Source organism: Macaca mulatta, chromosome 19 (genome assembly GCF_049350105.2).
Source record: "Macaca mulatta isolate MMU2019108-1 chromosome 19, T2T-MMU8v2.0, whole genome shotgun sequence".
NCBI lineage: Eukaryota > Metazoa > Chordata > Mammalia > Primates > Cercopithecidae > Macaca > Macaca mulatta.
The window spans coordinates 8,907,392-8,927,236 of NC_133424.1; the positions used below are offsets into that span (position 1 = coordinate 8,907,392).

General features: G+C 51.0%; 1 protein-coding gene across 51 annotated transcripts in view; it reads left to right on the forward strand.

Moving 5' to 3' along the window:
* The window catches only part of CCL25 (C-C motif chemokine ligand 25), a 49,606-nt gene that overhangs the window by 25,059 nt on the left and 4,702 nt on the right, over positions 1-19,845 (forward strand). For 17 of the 51 annotated variants that reach the window (XM_077975700.1, XM_077975734.1, XM_077975704.1 and 14 more), the window contains 6 exons: positions 13,143-13,265; positions 13,730-13,840; positions 15,813-15,871; positions 16,040-16,170; positions 19,064-19,181; positions 19,278-19,411. In XM_077975700.1, the coding sequence (XP_077831826.1) occupies positions 16,098-16,170; positions 19,064-19,181; positions 19,278-19,411 (325 nt within the window). In that variant the 5' untranslated portion in view covers positions 13,143-13,265; positions 13,730-13,840; positions 15,813-15,871; positions 16,040-16,097. 51 annotated transcript variants of the gene reach the window in all.

The following is a 19,845-nucleotide window of genomic DNA, read 5'->3' on the forward strand; positions in this document are numbered from 1 at the left end:
TCAGCCACCACGCCCGGCCTCTACAAAATATTTTTAAAAATTAGCTGGGGCCTGGCGCGGTGGCTCACGCCTGTAATCCCAACATTCTGGGAGGCTAAGGTGGGCGGATCATGAGGTCAAGAGATCAAGACCATCCTGGCCAACATGGTTAAACCCCGTGTCTAGTAAAAATACAAAAATTAGCTGGGTGTGTTGGCATGTGCCTGTAGTCCCAGCTACTCAGGAGGCTGAGGGAGGAGAATCGCTTGAACCCGGGAAGTGGAAGTTGCAGTGAGCCGAGATTGCACCGCTGCACTCCAGCCTGGTGACAGAGCGAGACTCATATCAAAAAATAAAAAATAAAAATTAGCAGGGGCTGGTTGCAGTGGCTCATGCCTATAATCCCAGCACTTTGGGAGGCCAAGGCAGGTAGATCCCTTGATGCCAGGAGTTTGAGACCAGTCTGGCCAACAAGGTGAAACCCCAACTCTAGTAAAAATACAAAAATTAGCCAGGCGTGGTGGCACATGCCTGTAGTCCCAGTTGTACTTGAGAGGCTGAGGCAGGAGAATTGCTTGAACTCGGGTGGGGGGGTGGAGGCAGAGGTTGCAGTGCGCTGAAATTGAGCCACTGCACTTCAGCCTTGGCTACAGAGCAAGACTCTGTCTCAAAAAAAAAAAAAAAAAAAAAAGCTGGTCTCTCTGGCTCATGCCTGTAATCCCAGCACTTTGGGAGGCTGAGGCAAGCGGATCACGAGGTTGGGAGTTCAAGACCAGCCTGTCCAACATGGAGAAACCCTGTCTCTACTAAAAATACAAAATTAGCTGGACGTGGTGGCGCATGCCTGCAATCCCAGCTACTTGGGAGGCTGAGGCAGGAGAATCGCTTGAACTCGGGGGGCAGAGGTTGCTGCTAGATGGAGCCACTGCACTCCAGCCTTGGCTATAGAGCAAGACTCTGTCTCAGAGAAAAAAAAAAAAAAAGGGAGGAGGCAGGAGGGTCACCGTCAGAAAGAGACTGGAAGAGGCCGTGCTGCTAGCTGTGAAGGTGGAGGAAGGGGCCCCAAGATGAGAGCTGTGGGTACCTCTAGAAGCTGGGAAAGGCTGTAAATGGAGCTTCCAGGAGGAACCAGCCTCATCAACGCCTTAATTTTAGGACATCTGACCTCCAGTGCTGTAAAATCATAAGTCTGTGTTGCTTTAAGCTGCTCTGTTTCTGGTCATTTGTTTCAGCAGCCACAAGAGACTCATACCAGCCTCTGCTCTGCAGCCCCGAGTCAGCCCTGGAGAGCCACTGGGCAGTCAGGCTGGCATTTGCCCTTCCTGGCACGAGTTTTGTAACCTGGCAGAGCTACTGGCCGTGACAAGCATCTCCTAGGAGATGGGGGAACTCAATGGAAAAAGGTTTCGGAGTCAGGGCTTAGGTGGACCACATTCCTTCAAGCTTTATGCCATAGAGAGCTTCGCTAGGGAGGTGGAGAAGCAGACAAAGTGACTCGTATTCTCTCCAATTTATTTATTTAATTTATTTTCAGACGGACTCTGTCTCTGTCATCCAGGCTGGAGTACAGTGGCTTGATCTTGGCTCACTGCAACTTCCGCCTGGGTTCCGCCTGGGTTCAAGTGATTCTCCTGCCTCAGCCTCCCAAGTAGCTGGAATTACAGACATGCACCACCACACCCAGCTAGTTTTTTGGTATTTTTAGTGGAGATGGAGTTTCACCATGTTGGCCACGCTGGTCTCCAACTCCTGACCTCAAATAATCCACCTGCCTTGGCCCCCCAAAGTGCTGGGATTACAGGCATGAGCCACCATGCCCAGCCCAAATAATTTTTTTAAAAGGCAAGGCTGGTGGCTCGTATCTGGAATCCCAGCACTTTGGGAGGCTGTGGTAGGAAGATCACTTGAGCCCAGGAGTTCCAGGCTGTAGTGAGTTGTGATCATGCCACTGCACTCCAGCCTGGATGACAGAGGGAGACCCTACCGCCATCCCTGCCCGCGAAAAAAGTGATTCCTATAAAGACCCAAGGGTCCAATCTTGGGTCATGGTAGCTTTGTTCTTTATTTCTTATTACTTTTTTTTTTTTTTTTTGAGACGGAGTCTCGCTCTGTCGCCCAGGCTGGAGTGCAGTGGCTGGATCTCCGCTCGCTGCAAGCTCTGCCTCCTGGGTTTACGCCATTCTCCTGCCTCAGCCTCCCGAGTAGCTGGGACTACAGGCACCTGCCACCTCGCCCGGCTAGTTTTTTTGTATTTTTTAGTAGAAACATGGTTTCACCATGTTAGCCAGGATGTTCTCAATCTCCTGACCTTGTGATCCACTGGCCTCGGCCTCCTAGAGTGCTGGGATTACAGGCGTGAGCCACCGTGCCTGGCCCAGATTTTTTTGTGTTTGGGTTTTTTGTTTGTTTCTGGTTTTTGGTGGGTTTTTTTGTTTTTTTTTTAGACGGAGTGTTGCTCTGTCACCCAGGCTGGAGTGCAATGGCATGATCTTGACTCACTGCAACCTCTGCCTCCTGGGTTCAAGCAATTCTCCTGCCTCCTCAGCTTCCCGAGTAGCTGGGACTACAGGCGCCCGCCATGACACATGGCTAATTTTTTGTATTTTTAGTAGAGACGGGGTTTCACCATGTTAGCCAGGATGGTCTCGATCCCCTGAACTCGTGATCCACCCGCCCTGGCCTCCCAAAGTGCAGGGATTACAGGCGTGAGCCACCGTGCCCGGCCCTGTTTATTGCTTTTTTGGTTTTGATTTTTCTTTTTTTGAGACAGAGTTTCGCTCTTGTTTCCCAAGCTAGAGTTCAATGACAGGATTTTGACTCACTGCAACCTCTGCCTCCTGAATTCAAGCGATTCTCCTGCCTCAGCCTCCCTAGTAGCTGGAATTACAGGCGTGTGCCACCACGCCCGGCTAATTTTTGTATTTTTAGTAGAGACAGGGTTTCACCATGTTGACCAGGCTGGTCTCGAACTCTTTACCTCATGATCTGTCCACCTCAGTCTCCCAAAGTGCAGGGATTACAGGCATGAGCCACCTTGCTCAGCCCAGACTGAGTTTTTGATTCAGGGTGGGAGAGTTTATCAGAGGCTTGGACTGCTTCTGTGTCTCTGTTGTACTTGTCTGGGAGGGAGAGTTGTGTGTCTGTCCCCATACATCTTCCTGCAGCTGCAGGCATACCCCCCTCCTCTCCTCCGCTAAAGTCAGCCTTTAGCTTCCCTATTTCAGCGCACCTGAAGGGAAAGGAATGTGCTTATTAAGTAAGGCCTCACTGTTTTACTGGGGCCCATTGTATGAGGGTGAAGTTTGGCAGTTACCCAAGAGACTTTCCCCCTATTTCCCTCTGTGCCCGAGCTGTCTTATCTGTGTTTTACTATCTGCTCTTTCTGGCTGCTTGTGGGTTGGAAGATAAGTGATTTCCTTGAAATGCAAGAGGCTAGAGAGGGAGCTGGAACTGACACTGGCGGGGTTTGTCCCAGATGACGGTGCTCCTGCTCTGTCATTCCAGACCCTATAGTTGTAAAAGGACAAGGCGCGACGTGTTCTTTCTGGCTACTTCCTGCTGATGTTGGGGGTCGCGGGAGGCACGGAGAGTTTTCTGGTCTTGGACTGACTGCAGGAGCAACATTGTGTGTAGATGTTTTTGGGTAGTTGTCTGCGAAATGGCCGTGATTCTGTCGGTTAAAAATTTTTTAAAAAGGTTAATTAGGCAGGGTAAAAACATTAGTCCTAGACTTCAGCAGCGTTTCTTTTTCTTTACTTTCTTTCTTTTTGATAGGGAGTCTTGCTCTGTCGCCCAGGCTGCAGTGCAGTGGTGCAATCTTGGCTCACTGCAACCTCCGCCTCCCAGGCTCAAGCGATTCCCCTGCCTCAGCCTCCCGAGTAGCTGGGACTACAGGCGCCCACCACCACGCCTGGCTAATTTTTTTGTATTTTTAGCAGAGATGGTGTTTCACCCTGTTAGCCAGGATGGTCTCGATCTCCTGACCGCCTCAGCCTCCCAAAGTGTTGGGATTACGGGCAGGAGCCACCGCGCCCAGCCTTCAGCAGCGTTTCTTTTTTTGTTTGTTTGTTTTTGTTTTTTGAGACAGAGTCTCGCTTTGTTGCCCAGGCTGGAGTGCAGTGGCACCATCTCGGCTCACCGCAAGCTCTGCCTCCTGGGTTCACGCCGTTCTCCTGCGTCAGCCTCCGAGTAGCTGGGACTACAGGCACGCACCACCACGCCCGGCTAATTTTTTTTTTGTATTTTTAGTAGAGACGGGGTTTCACCGTGTTAGCCAGGATGGTCTCGATTTCCTGACCTCGTGATCCGCCCGCCTCGGCCTCCCAAAGTGCTGGGATTACAGGCGTGAGCCACCGCTCCCGGCAGCAGCGTTTCTTATTAGGTCCGATTGGTTGAGACAGAAGCAACATTTTTTTCCCAGTGACAGGCAGAGGCACGTGTTTGGGAAGACCCATGTGTTATTTTTTTGTTAGCAACTGTTATTCCTGATATGAGGAAAATAACTAAGCCAAATGCTACAGTAATTGAGATTCTCTGTCTGATATTCCACCCTGGGGACGTTATAGTATATAGTTCTACTGCAAATAGTAGATAAAGCAATTCCCAGAGGGTGGTGTAGTAAATAATTTTCATTAAAAAAAGTTTTAATATTTGGTTTAAAAGGAGACGTAGAAGTGACAAAAGGTATTTGGTGAGGTAGGGGTGAGACTAAGGTGAGTAATTTTCACTTAGTTACTTATCTTTTTTTTTTTTTTTGAGACCGAGTCTTGCTCCATGGCTCAAGCTAGAGTGCAGTGGCATGATCTCAGCTCACTGCAACCTCCTGTCTCAGCCTCCCTAGTAGTTGGGATTACAGGTGCCTGCCACCACACCTGGCTAATTTTTGCATTTTCAGTAGCGACGGGGTTCCTCTCCTTGTTGGGGTTGTCTCAGGCTGGTCTCAAACTCCTGACCTCAGGTGATCCACCCACCTCGGCCTCCCAAAGTGCCTGGATTACAGGCGTGAGCCACCTTGCCTGCCACTTATCTTTTATGATTTTCAGATTAAGATTTCTTATTTTTTTTTACATTGATAGGACATTTTTCTGGGCTGTTAGGGGTTGCTTTCTCCACTTTTCAGGCTTTGACTTGAGTGTAATGTATCCAGGAGTTGATTTCTGTAACAGATATAATTTAAACTGTAGAAAATAATAAAAATTGAAAAAATTAGGCAAGACTAGAATGTAACAACAGGTGTGCTATAGTTTTTGGTTTTTTTTGTTTTTTTTTGTTTTTTTTTTTTTATTTTATTTTTTTTATTTTTGAGACGGAGTCTTGCTGTGTCACCCAGGCTGGAGTGCAGTGGCCGGATCTCAGCTCACTGCAAGCTCCGCCTCCCGGGTTTATGCCATTCTCCTGCCTCAGCCTCCCGAGTAGCTGGGACTACAGGCGCCCGCCACCTCGCCCGGCTATTTTTTTGTATTTTTTAGTAGAGACGGGGTTTCACCATGTTAGCCGGGATCGTCTCTCGATCTCCTGACCTCGTGATCCGCCCATCTCGGCCTCCCAAAGTGCTGGGATTACAGGCTTGAGCCACCGCGCCCGGCCTGTTTTTGTTTTTACTATAAGTTCTAGGGTACATGTGCACAACGTGCAGGTTTGTTACATATGTATACATATGCCATGTTGGTGTGCTGCACCCATTAACTAGTCATTTACATTAGGTATGTCTCCTAATGCTATCCCTTCCCCCTCCCCCCAGGTGCGCTATGGTTTTTTGTTTTTGTTTTTGTTTTTTTTGAGATGGAGTCTCATACTTTAGCACAGGCTGGAGTGCAGTGGTGCGATCTCGGCTCACTGGAAGCTCCGCCTCCCGGGTTCACGCCATTCTCCTGCCTCAGCCTCCGGAGTAGCTGGGACTACAGGCGCCCGCCACCGCGCCCAGCTAATTTTTTGTATTTTTAGTAGAGATGGGGTTTCACCATGTTGGCCAGGATGGTCTCAATCTCCTGACCTCGTGATCCACCTGCCCTGGCCTCCCAAAGTGCTGGGATTACAGGCGTGAGCCACCGCGCCCAGCCAGTGTGCTATAGTTTTTTAAACATAATTTTCACTCTTCAGTTTCCCATCTTTATTAAAAGACAAATAATGGTAGGACTGGTTTGCTTTATTATATTTGGCTTAATTATTTGTATACAGTGCAGCAAGAATAATTATTTGCTACATAGGCCTTTTTTTTTTTTTTTCCTTGAGACAGAGTCTTGCTCTGTTGCCCAGGCTGGAGTGCAATGGTGTAATCTCAGCTCACTGCAACCTCTGCCTCATGGGTTCAAGCGATTCTCCTGCCTCAGCCTCCTGAGTAGCTGGGATTACAGGCGCGCACCATCACATCAGCTAATTTTTTGTATTTTTAGTAGAGACAGGGTTTCACCATGTTGGCCAGGCTGGCCTTAAACTACTGACCTCATGATCTGCCCACCTTGGCCTCTCAAAGTGCTGGAATTACAGGCGTGACCCACCACGTCCAGCCACTACATAGGCCTTTTTTTTTTTTTTTTGAGATGGAGTCTCACTCTGTCGCCCAGGCTGGAGTGCAGTGGTGCCATCTCCGCTCACTGCAAGCTCCGCCTCCCGGGTTCACGCCATTCTCCTGTCTCAGACTCCCGAGAAGCTGGACTACAGGCGCCCGCCACCACGCCCAGCTAATTTTTTTTTTTTTATTTTTAGTAGAGACGGGGTTTCACCGTGTTAACCAGGATGGTCTCGATCTCCTGACCTTGTAATCCACCTGCCTCAGCCTCCCAAAGTGCTGGGATTACAGGTGTGAGCCACCGCGCCCCACGTCTTTTTTTTATTTTTAATTAATTAATTATTTATTTTTTTGAGACTGGGTCTCGCTCTGTCACCCAGGCTGCAGTACAGCGGCACAATCTTGGCTTGCTGCAACCTCCGCCTCCCGGATTCAAGTGATTCTCCTGCCTCAGCCTCCCGAGTAGCTGGGATTGCAGGCGCCTGTCACCATGCCTGGCTAATTTTTGTATTTTTGGTAGAGACGGGGTTTCACCATGTTGGCCAGGCTGGTCTCGAACTCCTGACCTCAGATGATCCACTCGCCTCGGCCTCCCAAAGTGCTGGGATTACAGGTGTGAGCCACTGCGCCCAACCCTTTTAAAATTTTTTTCAGAGGGAGAGTCTGTCTCCCAGGCTGGAGTGTCTTGGTGCAATCATAGCCCACTGTAACCTTGAACTCCTAGGCTCAAGCAGTCCTCTTGCCTCAGCCTCCCAAATAGCTGGGACTACAGGTTCACACTACCATGCCCTACCATGCCTGGGCTGTTGAATCTCCCTGCCCTCACCTCACCCTCTGTGGCATCTTCCAGATGACCTTGGCAGAGCTCAGACGCAGACTTGACCATAACCCTCCCATGGCTAAATACATCTATTCAGGGTGGGCGTAGTGGCTCACACCTGTAATCCCAGTACTCTGGGAGGCCGAGGCAGGTGTATCATCTGAGGTCAGGAGTTCGAGACCGGCCTGGCCAACATGGTGAAACCCCATCTCTACTAAAAATACAAAAATTAGCTCTGTGTGGTGGCATGCATCTGTAATCTCAGCTACTCGGGAGGCTGAGGCAGGAGAATTACTTGAACCCAGGAGGTGGAGGTTGCAGTGAGCCAAGATCATGCCACTGTACTCCAGCCTGGGCCACAGAGCAGGACTCTGTCTCAAAAATAAATAAATAAAAATAAATAAATCTTTTCAGCAGCTCCCTCATGGCCTCTGGATGAAGGTCACCCTTCTGGGCTTGGCATGTGAGGCCCTGAATAGCTTCTCCCCGCCTACTTCATCTTCCGCTATCCACCCCCGCACCTCCTGCCCCAGATATTCTGCACTTGGCTGTTCCCTCTAGCGTCCTGCCCTGCTGGTCTCTGACTAACACCAGGTTGTCCTTCAGGTCACCATTCAGCTGTAGGTACCCCTGGAAACAGGTGGGATGCCCTTCACATCCCCACAGCCTGATGCAGATGTTCCTCCAGGACACTGATCAGGAGGCATGGCAGCCTAAGGCTGAGTGACGTGGCTCAGGCCTGTAATCCCAGCACTTTGGGAGGCCAAGGTGGGAGGATCCCTTGAGCCCAGGAGTTCAAGACCAGCCTGGGCAACACAGGGAGACCCTGTTTCTACAAAAAGTTACAAAATTAGCCGGGCATGATGGTGTGTGCCTGTAATCCCAGATACTTGTGGGGCTGAGGCGGGGGGATCACTTGAATCCAGAGGTCAAGATTGCGGAGAGCCATGGTCACACCACAGCACTCCAGCCTGAGCAACAGAAACATTATCTCCGCCAGGCACAGTGGTTCATGCCTGTAATCCCAGCACTTTGGGAGGCCGAGGTGGGCGGATTGCTTGAGGTCAGGAGTATGAGACCAGCCTGGCCAACATGGTGAAACCCCATCTCTACTAAAAACACAAAAATTAGCCGGGCGTGGTGGTGCATGCCTGTAATCCCAGCTACTGGCGAGGCTGAGGCAGGAGAATTGCTTGAGCCTGGGAGGCGAAGGCTACAGTGAGCCCAGATCGCACCACCACACTCCAGCCTTGGCAACAGAGCGAGACTCAGTCTCAAAAAACAACAATTAAAAAAAAAAAAAAAAAAAAAAAAAAAAAAACAAAAAACAAAAAAACTGAAACCCAAACCAAAAACAAAACAGACATTATCTTGAAAAAAAAAAAAAATTTCCCCATTAACTGTGAGGGCCACCTGGAGAGTGGTATTATCTGTCTTCTGTCTCCAGCTCCCCATGCATCACTGGGCACCTGTTTTTATTTACTTACTTACTTTATTTAGAGACAAGCATTTTAGTCAAGTTACTTGGTCAAGCAATGTAACCTCTCTCGGCCTCAGGTGATTGTTCTTTCTCTATAAAGTGGGAATCAATTTTAACCTAATAAGGGTCTTATTACCTCAAGCCACTCTCTTTAAAGGCATCCAGCAGCTGGGCGTGGTGGTACGTGCCTGTAATACTTAGGAGGCTGAAGTGGGAGAATCACTTGCACCCAGGAGGTGGAGGTTGCAGTGAGCTGAGATCATACCACTGCACTCCAGCCTGGGTGACAGAGTAAGACCCTGTCTCCAAAAAAAAAAAAAAAAAAAAAAGGCATCCAACTCATCCCTAATCTCTTCCAATCATACCAGCATTGGTGACAGTGATCCTCATCTGAAAATTGTTTTTCAAATTTTTTTCAAATTAAATTTTTTTTTCCTTGTCAGCAGAAAGTCACATCTGAATGTCTTGCTTCATTACTTGCTGCTTCTCTTGTCTGCAATGCTACTAGGCACTGAGCACGTGGGACTGACTCCTTTACTGCTTGTCCCCAGCACCCAGCCTGGTGCTGGGCGCGTAGACAGTGCTCAATAAGTGTTTGTTGAATGAATAACAAATGGTCCCACATAGATGTTCCATGAGGCGTCAGTGACATCAACATCATCTTTTTTTTTTTTTTTTTTTTTTTTCTGGAGATGAGTTCTTACTCTGTTGCCCAGGCTAGAGTGCAGTGGTGCAATCATAGCTCACTGCAGCCTTGAACTCCTGAGATTGAGCAATCCTCCCACCCCAGTCTCCTGAGTAACTGGGATTCCAGATGCAGGCCACCTTGCCTGGCTATTTTAAAAAAACATTTTTTTTTTGTAGAGATGGGGGTCTTACTGTGTTGTCCAGGCTGATTTCAAACTCCTGGGCTCAAGTGATCCTTTTTCCTTGGCCTCCCAAAGTGTTGGGATTATAGGCATGAGCCACCACATCCAGCCAGTCACCATCATCTTTGATAGCTGCAACATGTCGGCTTGCTCACTGCCATCACCCTGGGGCCCAGCGTGTGCCTGGAACACAAGGGATACTTAGAAAACGGATGTGGAAAGGGTGAGTGGAGCTCAGCACATTCAAAGAGGGACTCAGGACCCTATGGGACCCTCTCCCCAAGGCCTGCCACCCTCTCTTTCCCATGCAACCCCTCCTCCAGCCCCAGGCAGCAGGGCCAGGATCAGGGACTCTTCCCAGCTGTCCGGCCCCCGCACATTCTGCATGGGCAGGACAAGCACAAGGACGAAAGCCAAGGTCATGTGCTTGGTAATACCAGTAGTCTGAATCCCTCTGGAGAACCACGGCCCCTGCCCAGGCCACTGCTACAGCTGTCCCCTGGAAGACAGAGGCCTCTGGTTAGCTCGGGGTGGGGATCCCCTCAGAACTGACTTTCCAGAGGCCAGCAGAGTCAGCTACATCAGGGACTTAGGGTTCGGGTTAGAATTAACCAAATTGTCGAACATCAGGCCAAGAGCTTACAAGACATCCTGGAAAAACCCTTCTTTCCTCCTCCTCCTCCTCCTCCTCCTCCGGTTGCTGGGCAACCACTATGCATCTGGACCAAAGCAAGAGGCAGCTGGTTTAAAGACACACACAGACTGAAAGTGAAGGGAGGCAAAAAGATATTCTTTGAAAATGAAAACTGAAAGAGATCAGGGGTAGCTATACTTGTATCAGATAAAATAGTTTTTAAGTCAAAACTAACACGAGAGGAAGAAGGTCATTATAAAATGAAAAAGGGGTCAGTTCATCAAGAGGATAAAACAATTATATATATATGCACCCAACATCAGAGGACCTAAATATATAAAGGAAATATATATGAAGGAAATATGAATAGATCTGAACTGCAATACAGGAATAGTACTGCACTTTCAACAACAACAAAAAAAAAACACCAGCCTGGGCAACATAGCAAGACCCCATCTCTACAAAATTAAAAAAAATATATTTGTGGGGTGTGGTGGTGCATATCTGTAGTCTCAGCTACTTGAAAGGCTGAGGCAGGAGGATTGCTGGAGCCCAGGAGTTCAAGGCTGCAGTGAGCCATAACAACATCACTGTACTCCAGCCTGGGTGACAGACTGAGACTCTGTCAAAAAAAAAAAAAAAAAAAAAAGCAATGAACAGATCCAGGCAGAAAATCAGTAAGGAAACATTGGATTTGAAATACATTGTAGATCAAATGGAACTAATGACTTATGTAGAACATTCCATTTGACAGCAGTGGAACACATTCTCCTCAAGTGCACAGGGGACATACTCCAGGATAGACCATGTTAGACCACAAAGCAAGCCTAAACAAATGTTAAGATTGCCAGGTGCGGTGGCTGACGCCTGTAATCTCAGCACTTTGGGAGGCCGAGGCAGGCAGATCATGAGGTCAGGAGATCAAGACCATCCTGGCTAACACGGTGAAACCCCATCTCTACTAAAAATACAAAAGATTAGCCGGGCGTGGTGGTGGGCGCCTGTAGTCCCAGTTACTCGGGAGGCTGAGGCAGGAGAATGGTGTGAACCCAGGAGGCGGAGCTTGCAGTGAGCCCAGTTCGTGCCACTTCACTCCAGCCTGGGTGACAGAGTGAGACTCCGTCTCAAAAAAAAAAAAAAAAAGTAAAATTGCAATTATATCAATCTTTCTTTTCTGACCACAGTGATACGAAACTAGAAATCACTAATAGGAGGAATTCTGGAAAATTCACACGTGAGAAAATTAAACAATACTCTCCTACACAACCAATGGGTCAAAGAAGAAATTAAAAGGGAAATTTAAAAATATCTCGAGGCCAGGTGCAGTGGCTCATGCCTGTAATCCCAGCACTTTGGTGGCTGAGGCAAGAGGATCACCAGAGGCCAGGAGTTCAAGACCAGCCTGGGCAACATAGTGAGACGCCCCGCCATCTGTACAAATAATAAAAATAATTAGCCAGGCATGGTGATGCTCACCTGTAGTCCCAGTTATTTGGGAGGCTAAGGTGGGAGGAACACTTGAGTTGGAAGCTGCAGTGAGCTATGATTATGCTACTGCACTCAGCCTGGGTGATAGAGGGAGATCTGTCTCTAAAAACGAAACAAAATAAAACAGAAACAACAACAAAAAACATGAGACAAACTGAAATGGACATACAATATACCTAAACCAATGAGTGCAGCAAAAGTGGTTCTAAGAGGGAAGTTTATAGCAATAAATAAATGCCTACATAAAAAAGAAGAAAGATCTTTCAAATAACCAAATTCTCTTAAAAAAAGAGGTAACTGGAGGCTGGGCATGGTGGCTCAAGCCTGCAATCCCAACACTTTGGGAGGCCAAGGCAGGCAGGTCACTTGAGGTCAGGAGTTTGAGACCAGCCTGGGCAACACAGTGAAACATGGTCTCTACTAAAAATACAAAAATTAGCCAGGCATGGTGGTAGGCCCCTGTAGTCCCAGCTACTTGGGAGGCTGAGGCAGGAGAATCGCTTGAACTCAGAAGGTGGAGGTTGCAGTGAGCCAAGATCATGCCACTGCACTCCAGCCTGGGCAACAGAGGAAGACTCTGTCTTAAAAAAAAAAAAAAAAAAAAAAGGGAGGCAGCTGGGCACAACAGGAGTCCAGGCCTGGCAGATGGGGCTCTTACAAGACTCGTGACCATGCAGGGCAGTGGGGGCTCATCAGAAGCCAAGAGTCTCATCAGGGACCTGGAGGCACCAGAGTTCAGGAGAGCTGCAGGCAGCTGGGGTCTGATATGCAAAAGTGACTACAGGAGGACCGCCACTTCTGCCAGTTCTCCCATTGCCCCTGTGCCTTTGTCAATGACCTCCCAGGCATCTGCTCTATGGCGCTTCCCCACTGGGGGACTGTTCTTTTCTTCACAGTATTTAAGAAATAAAAATTAGATTTTCCTGGCCAACAAAAAAAGTAAATAACTTGGCTTCTCTGACTCTCAGTCTCCTCCCCTGTACAGTTGGGCCAATGGTGAGCACCCAGGAACATCCTACATCCCACTAGAGGTGCCTGCCACTGGGTGGGGCAGAGATGGTGGTGGCTGGTGCAGGCTTCCCAGAACATCTCATCGCCCCTGCCCACCACCTGGCCACTGCAACCGACTGGGCTTGTCTAGAAAGACACCTGCCTTCCCGCCCAACCCTGCAGGCTCTGGGATATTAGTCTCTGAATTTATCTGAGCTACAGGATGGAGACCACCCTCAACTGCTCCCATCATCAGAGATGCAGAACAGAAGTCGGTGTTGGGGGGCACTTGTTCCCCCAGCTGTGCTGATTTCACACTGGTGGAGAAGAGGACCCCTGCTGATAATGAATTTTATTTTTATTTTTTTTATGAGATGGAGTTTAGCTCTTGTCGCCCAGGCTGGAGTACAATGGCAAGATCTCGGCTCACGGCAACTTCCACCTCCCGGGTTCAAGTGATTCTGCTGCCTCGGCCTCCCAAAGTGCTGGGATTACAGGTGTGAGCCACTGCCCCCAGCCCATAGCCGATTACTCTTAATGCCCTCCAGCAGCTGCAGGAATGGAAGAGGCTAGTCCTGCCCCGAATGTGAAGGTCTGGCCTTCATTCACAGCAATTGTGGTCCTCAGAACTCCGGGTTTTAACTCGGGGCCTCGACTCCCGGATCATCCCGTCTCTTGCTCCAACCCCTGGGTCCCGGGTCCCCAGAGCGCCCACCCCAGTGCACCTTGCATGCTGGCCCATGGAGGGCCCCCTTGCTGGGAACCCCTTCTCCCCGTGAAGGCTGCCGGCGGGACAAACGGTGAGGGGTGAGGCAGGGAGGGAGACTCACACGTAGGGGCCCTCCCCCAAGCCTGGGTAACACCGTCTTGGCCGCTGCCCGCGGGCTGGTCAGGTAGGGGGCAGTGGGCCGTAGCGGAGAGCCTGGGCCGGGCCCGCCACGCCGCTTCCCCACGCTCGCAGCCACGCGGAGCCGCGTCCTGGTCCAGCCTCACCCACCCAGAGCAAAAGAGGCGGAGGAACTGGAGCAGCGCCCGGGCCCGGGGGCTGCCTCCGGCCGCAGCAACGGGACGGGTGAGAGCACCTGCCCCCGGCGCGTCGTAGCTCCTCTGGTGGGGCGGGGCTGACCGTGCAGGCCCCGCCCCAGTCTAAGCCCCTCCTACAAAGCCCGGCCCCTTGCCATAAGCGCTATATGTCAGGTTCCGCCCACTGTTTTAAATCCCACTCACTCTGCCCTGCCCCTCATTCTGAGCTATATAGTAAGCCCCGCCCATAGCCATAAACCACGCCCACCCAGCCCTGCCCCTGGGCTCTAGGTGTCATTTATCTATCTAGTCACGTCCCCGGCTAGAAGCCACACCCACCAGACCCGGCCCCAGCTCTAAGCCCCACCCACCCGGCCATGTGGTTTGGGACAGGGAAGTAGGCTAGGGGCCGCCGCCTCTGGGCTCCCAGTGGAAGGGGAGAAATGAGAAAGCAGTTCAGGGTGTGATCAATACCCACAGAGGTCAGATGTAGCTATGGATGCAGGCGATAAAAAGTTTGAAGCAATCAGCTCTGTGGCCTCTGCAGCGCTCCTTTCGCCCTCCCTAATCTTCACCTCGTGTCTCCCCTAGTCCCTGTGTCCTGGGTGGGTCTTGCTGACCCAGGGAAAGAGGACATGCCTTCTCAGTGAATTTTGCTTTGCTTCCTGAGGGCATGGCTACCCGGGGCTCCTGGTTTTTCTTCCAAAAACAAAACATTTCTTCCATTTTTATTTATTTATTTATTTATTTATTTATTTATTTATTTATTTTTTTTTTTTGAGACAGAGTTTCACTCTTGTTGCCCAGGCTGGAATGCAGTGGTGCAATCTCTGCTCACTGCAACCTCTGCCTCCCGGGTTCAAGCGATTCTCCTGCCTCAGCCTCCTGAGTAGCTGGAATTACAGGTGCCTGCCACCACGCTTGGGTAATTTTTGTAATTTTAGTAGAGATGGGGTTTTGCCATGTTGGCCAGGCTGGTCTCAAACTCCTCACCTCAGGGGATCCGCCTGCTTTGGCCTCCCAAACTGCTGAGATTACAGGTGTGAGCCACTGTGCCCGGTCACCGTTTTTTTCATTTTTTGAGACAGGGTCTTGCTCTGTTGCCCAGGCTGGAGTGCAGTGGCATGATCACGGCTCACTGCAGCCTCAACCTCCTGGGCTGAAGCAATCCCCCCACCTCAGCCTACCCAGTAGCTGGGACTACAGGTATGCACTACCACGTCGGGTTAATTTTTTAAAATTTTTTTATAATGACGCAGGTCTCTCTCTGTTGCCGGGGCTGGTCTTGAGCTCCTGGGCTCAAGCGATCCTCTGGCCTTGGCCTCCCAAAGTGTTGGGATTACAGACCTGAGCCACCATGCCTGGCCTAGAGAGTTCATTTCTTGTTGGGATTGTTCATCGGTGGGAAGTGCACCCTTGTGCCGTGCTGACTATATTCATAGAGTTATGTAACCATCACTCGCATCTAATTTCAGAACTTTTGTTCTGAAACTCATACCCTCTCGAAGTCACTCCTTCATTCTCCCCTTCCCCCATCCTATGGCCACCGATAATTTACTTTCTGTTTCTATGGATTTCCCTGTGGTCACAACCAGAGGATTTCTGTGACGTGCTAAGTTACCTAACTCTGGTGTGGAAGGAGAGGGAAAGTCAGGGACCCACCAGGGAACAGGTAGCTTGAGGGTGGGGGAAGCATGAAGGTAAGGGCTTGCTTTGGGGGCTCAAGGCAGTCTGAGCCTTGTTTGCAGGCAGCCAGCGTCCACCAGGTGTGTGCAGGTGAGGGAAACAGGGGAAAAAGGGCCCTTTCTGGAGACAGTAGGGGTGCTGGCTGGCAAGCCTGGGATGGGGAGTGGGGAGGCAAGGGGGCCTGTGAGTCGAGGTCGGAGCTTGCTGTAGAGGAGGGAGAATTCCAGAGGCTGAGAGTGCAGGTGTGGAGGAGGAGGAAGGGAGGAGGGCAGGCAGGGGGTGGCTGGGTGGGGCTCTGTCTATAAAGAGTGAAGCTCAGCGTCTTGGTCCTGCAGATGGAAGAGCTTGGCATACAGCCTGGCGGGCATCAGCTCCCTTGACCCAGTGGATATCGGTGAGTCTTTTCCTTGAACATGACTCAGATGACCAGCTTGTCCCTCCAGCACAACTTGTTCCCATTTTATGCAACCTCCTTCCCTTGCCATATGCCTGGCGCTTAAGATGGGGGTGTTCCCAGTACCCACTCCCTTCCTCTTCCTCAGTCCTCTCCACTTCTCTCCAGGACCCCAGGTGGCCCGGTTATTTGTCCAGGTGCCCAGGGAGGAGGACCCGCCTGCAGCATGAACCTGTGGCTCCTGGCTTGCCTGGTGGCCGGCTTCCTGGGAGCCTGGGCCCCCACTGTCCACACCCAAGGTACTGTGTTCGGCAATGCCTACCCCCAAGTGCCCATCTCCCCGTGCCCCCACCCCACCCCTTTTGTCCCTTATCTCTTCCAGAGGTCTCCCCAACCCCATCTCCACTGAATTCTCCTGCTCCTGACATGCAGGAACTCCTGGCGTTTGGGTAGCTCCTGGGATGGGGTTGGGGAGATGGAGTGTTCCCAGTTCCTTCTTCGAGAGCCCCATGGAGTCCTTCGCAAGACTCCTAAAGACATGAGGGAGCACATGGTGGCTTCCAGCTGTGGGCGAAGCCAGTTACTGCCAGCGATATATTGTAGAACCCTAATCCTGCCAAGCCAGGGGTGGGGCTGGAAATCAGCGCCCTGGAGACTGACAGGAGTGGATTCCCATCCTGGTCCCTCCATGCAGTCCAGCTGAGAGTTAGTTGCTCCTAAACCTTTTTTTTTGTTTGTTTGTTTGTTTTGGTTTTTTTTTGAGACAGAGTCTCACTCTGTCGCCCTGGCTGGAGAGCAGTGGTGCGATCTTGGCTCACTGCAACTTCTGTCTCCTGGGTTCAAGCAATTCTTCTGCCTCAGTCTCCCAAGTAGCTGGGACTACAGGCACATGCTACCATGCCTGGCTAATTTTTGTATTTTTAGTAGAGATGGGGTTTTACTATGTTGGCCAGAGTAGTCTCGATCTCCTGATCTCAGGTGATCCACCCGCCTGAGCCTCCCAAAGTGCTAGAATTACAGGCGTGAGCCACTGCGCCCGGCTTCCTAAACTTTAGGAGTCTCCATTTCCTCAGCTGCAAAGTGGGAATCTAAACTTCACACTGCATGGCTCTGACTTGAGGGTCCAGTGAGCTCATGCCTGCACAAGACTAGGCCTCGTGTCTGGCGGCAGCAATAATAACTGTTCCTGTTATTAATAGGGAACGCTCCTTCTTCCCCCACTCCCTACCACAGAGCAGGCACTTGGGGATTTCAGTTGCCAAAGGACAGTTCCTGAGCCTGGGGTGTCCCCACGGGAGCCCTGACATTGGATCCTACATCCTCTGAGTTTCAGCAGCTGGCCAAAGCAGGGCCCCTGGCTGCGTGGCAGACCCAGGGCTCCACCCTCCTGTCCTGTCTGCCCCCACCTGCCCCACCTGGCCCTCGGCTGGGTCTGATGGGTCCAAGTCCTTAGCCTTTGCCCGGGAAGGGGGTTGGGCTGTGGTCTGATTGTTTTGCTATCAGAGCCGGGCCCAGCCCGGCCCTTTGATCCTGGCCCCCAGCCTTGGGAACTACCTGCCTGGCACTGCAGCCCGAGGTTCCAATGGAACGCGCTGCCCCTTGCCCTCAGAGGCCGAGGTTGGGAGATACCTGGAGGGCTTGAGTCCTCCCTCTCCCTGCTCCTGCTGGGCTGGGCTCTGTAGGGACTCAGACTTGACCTCTGGAGGTTAGTTCTGGCAGGGGTGGGATTGCAGAGAACTCCAAAGGCCATTTGGACAGAGAATTGTGCCCCAGCTTCCACCACCATCTCATCAGCTCATCCTCGGCTCATTCATTCCACCTGCTCATCCCCCCAGAACTTTCTGGCAGCATCACCTCCTCCTCTGGGCACCCCCCACAGTGCCTGTGCTTCCTCCTCTCTGTAGAGATCAATCTCCCTGGAGCTCCATGAAGACAACACTAGGTCTAATTCATCTGTGGGTTTCATTTCTGCTTGTCTAGACAACTGGCATTTACTGAGAGCTCCATACTTTGTATTAACACTTTTTTTTTTGTTTGTTTGGTTGGTTGGTGTTTTGTTTTGTTTTATTGAGACGGAGTTTTGCTATTGTCGCCCAGGCTGAAGTGCAATGGCACGAAGTCGGCTCACTGCAATCTCCACCTCCTGGGTCCAAGCGATTCTCCTGCCTCAGCCTCTGGAGTAGCTGGGATTAAAAGCCCCCACCATCAGCAGGGCACAGTGGCTCATGCCTGTAATCCCAGCACTTTGAGAGGCCAAGGCGAGTGGATCACCAGGTCAAGAGATCAAGACCATCCTGGTCAACATGGTGAAACTCCATCTCTACTAAAAATACAAAAATTAGCTGGTCGTAGTGGCGGGCACCCGTAATCCCAGCTACTCAGGAGGCTGAGGCAGGAGAATCGCTTGAACTCAGGAGATGGAGGTTGCAGTGAGCTGAGATTGTGCCACTGCACTCCAGCCTGGGCGACAGAGTGAGACTCCGGGAAAAAAAAAAAAAAAAAAAAAAAAAAAAAAAAAGGCGCCCGCCACCATGCCCAGCTAATTTTTGTATTTTTTAGTAGAGACGGGGTTTCACCATGTTGGCTGGGCTGGTCTTGAACCACTGACCTCAGGTGATCCACCCGCCTTGGCCTCCCAAAGTGCTAAGATTACAGGCGTGAGCCACTGTGCCTGGCCAATTTTTGTATTTTTAGTAGAGACGGGGTTTCACCATGTTTTCCAGGTTGGTCTCGAACTTCTGACCTCAAGCAATCTGCCCACCTCGGCCTCCCAGTGTGCTGGGTTTATAGGCATAAGCCACCATGCTGAGGCTCCAATCAGCTCATTTTTAGGAGGGTAGAATTTGGCTGGGAAGGGGTGGTGTTGGCCCCTCCTCAGAGTGCACCTGCACTCTGAGTCACCCTTTTCCCCAGGGCAGGAGTAGAGGTGGCCTTGGTCCGTTCATTTGCTGGTTCCACACCCTTCCCAGCCGGGACCCAAGGGTCCTCTCCAACTTCTGGCTGTCCCAATATCCAGGGGTAAGGGGTGAGCCAGGTGGCTTTCTTTTCCTAAGGCTGTTCCTCAGCCTGTGGCGGGCCTGGAAGGGTTGTGGTATGAGCAGACAGGTATGCAGACAGGTGCCCTTGTCTGTGGCTGGCCCCGCCAAGCTCACAGGCAAGGCTGCGAGTGTCTGGGTGGCTGTGTGGTTGCAGGTGTCTTTGAGGACTGCTGCCTGGCCTACCACTACCCCATTGGGTGGGCTGTGCTCCGGCACGCCTGGACTTATCGGATCCAGGAGGTGAGCGGGAGCTGCAATCTGCCTGCTGCAATGTGAGTGGGGCCATGGGGGCTGGCAGGGTGAGGTGCACACACAGCCTTGCTCTCAGCCTATACCCTAATCTGGGCACCCCGCTCTGCTCACCACAGATTCTACCTCCCCAAGAGACACAGGAAAGTGTGTGGGAACCCCAAGAACAAGGAGGTGCAGAGAGCCATGAAGCTCCTGGATGCTCGCAATAAGATTTTTGCAAAGTTCCGCCACAACACGCAGACCTTCCCAGGTGAGCGAGACCCCCACTGGGCATCTAGGGAGCCCGCCCTCCCTGCCTGCAAGCCCATGTGTGGCTCAGACCCCGAGGGAGGGAATTGGAGACCAGAATACTGACACCTGCCTGAACCCCACACAAAGCCAGTTGCTGGTGAGTGGGGCACCAAGTGAATGACCAACTTATTGAGTCATTGTTCAGTTTTTGTTTTTGGAGATGGGGTCTTGCTCTGTTGCCCAGGCTGGAGTGCAGTAGCATGACCATAGCTCACTGCAGCCTCGAACTCATGGGCTCAAGCAATCCTCTCACTTCAGCCTCCCAAAGTAGGTGGGATTACAGGTGTGTGCCACCAGTCCAGCTCTTTTATTATTATTATTTTGAGACAGAGTCTTACTGTGTCACCCAGGTTGGAGTGCAGTGGTGCCATCACAGCTCACTGCAGCCTTGAC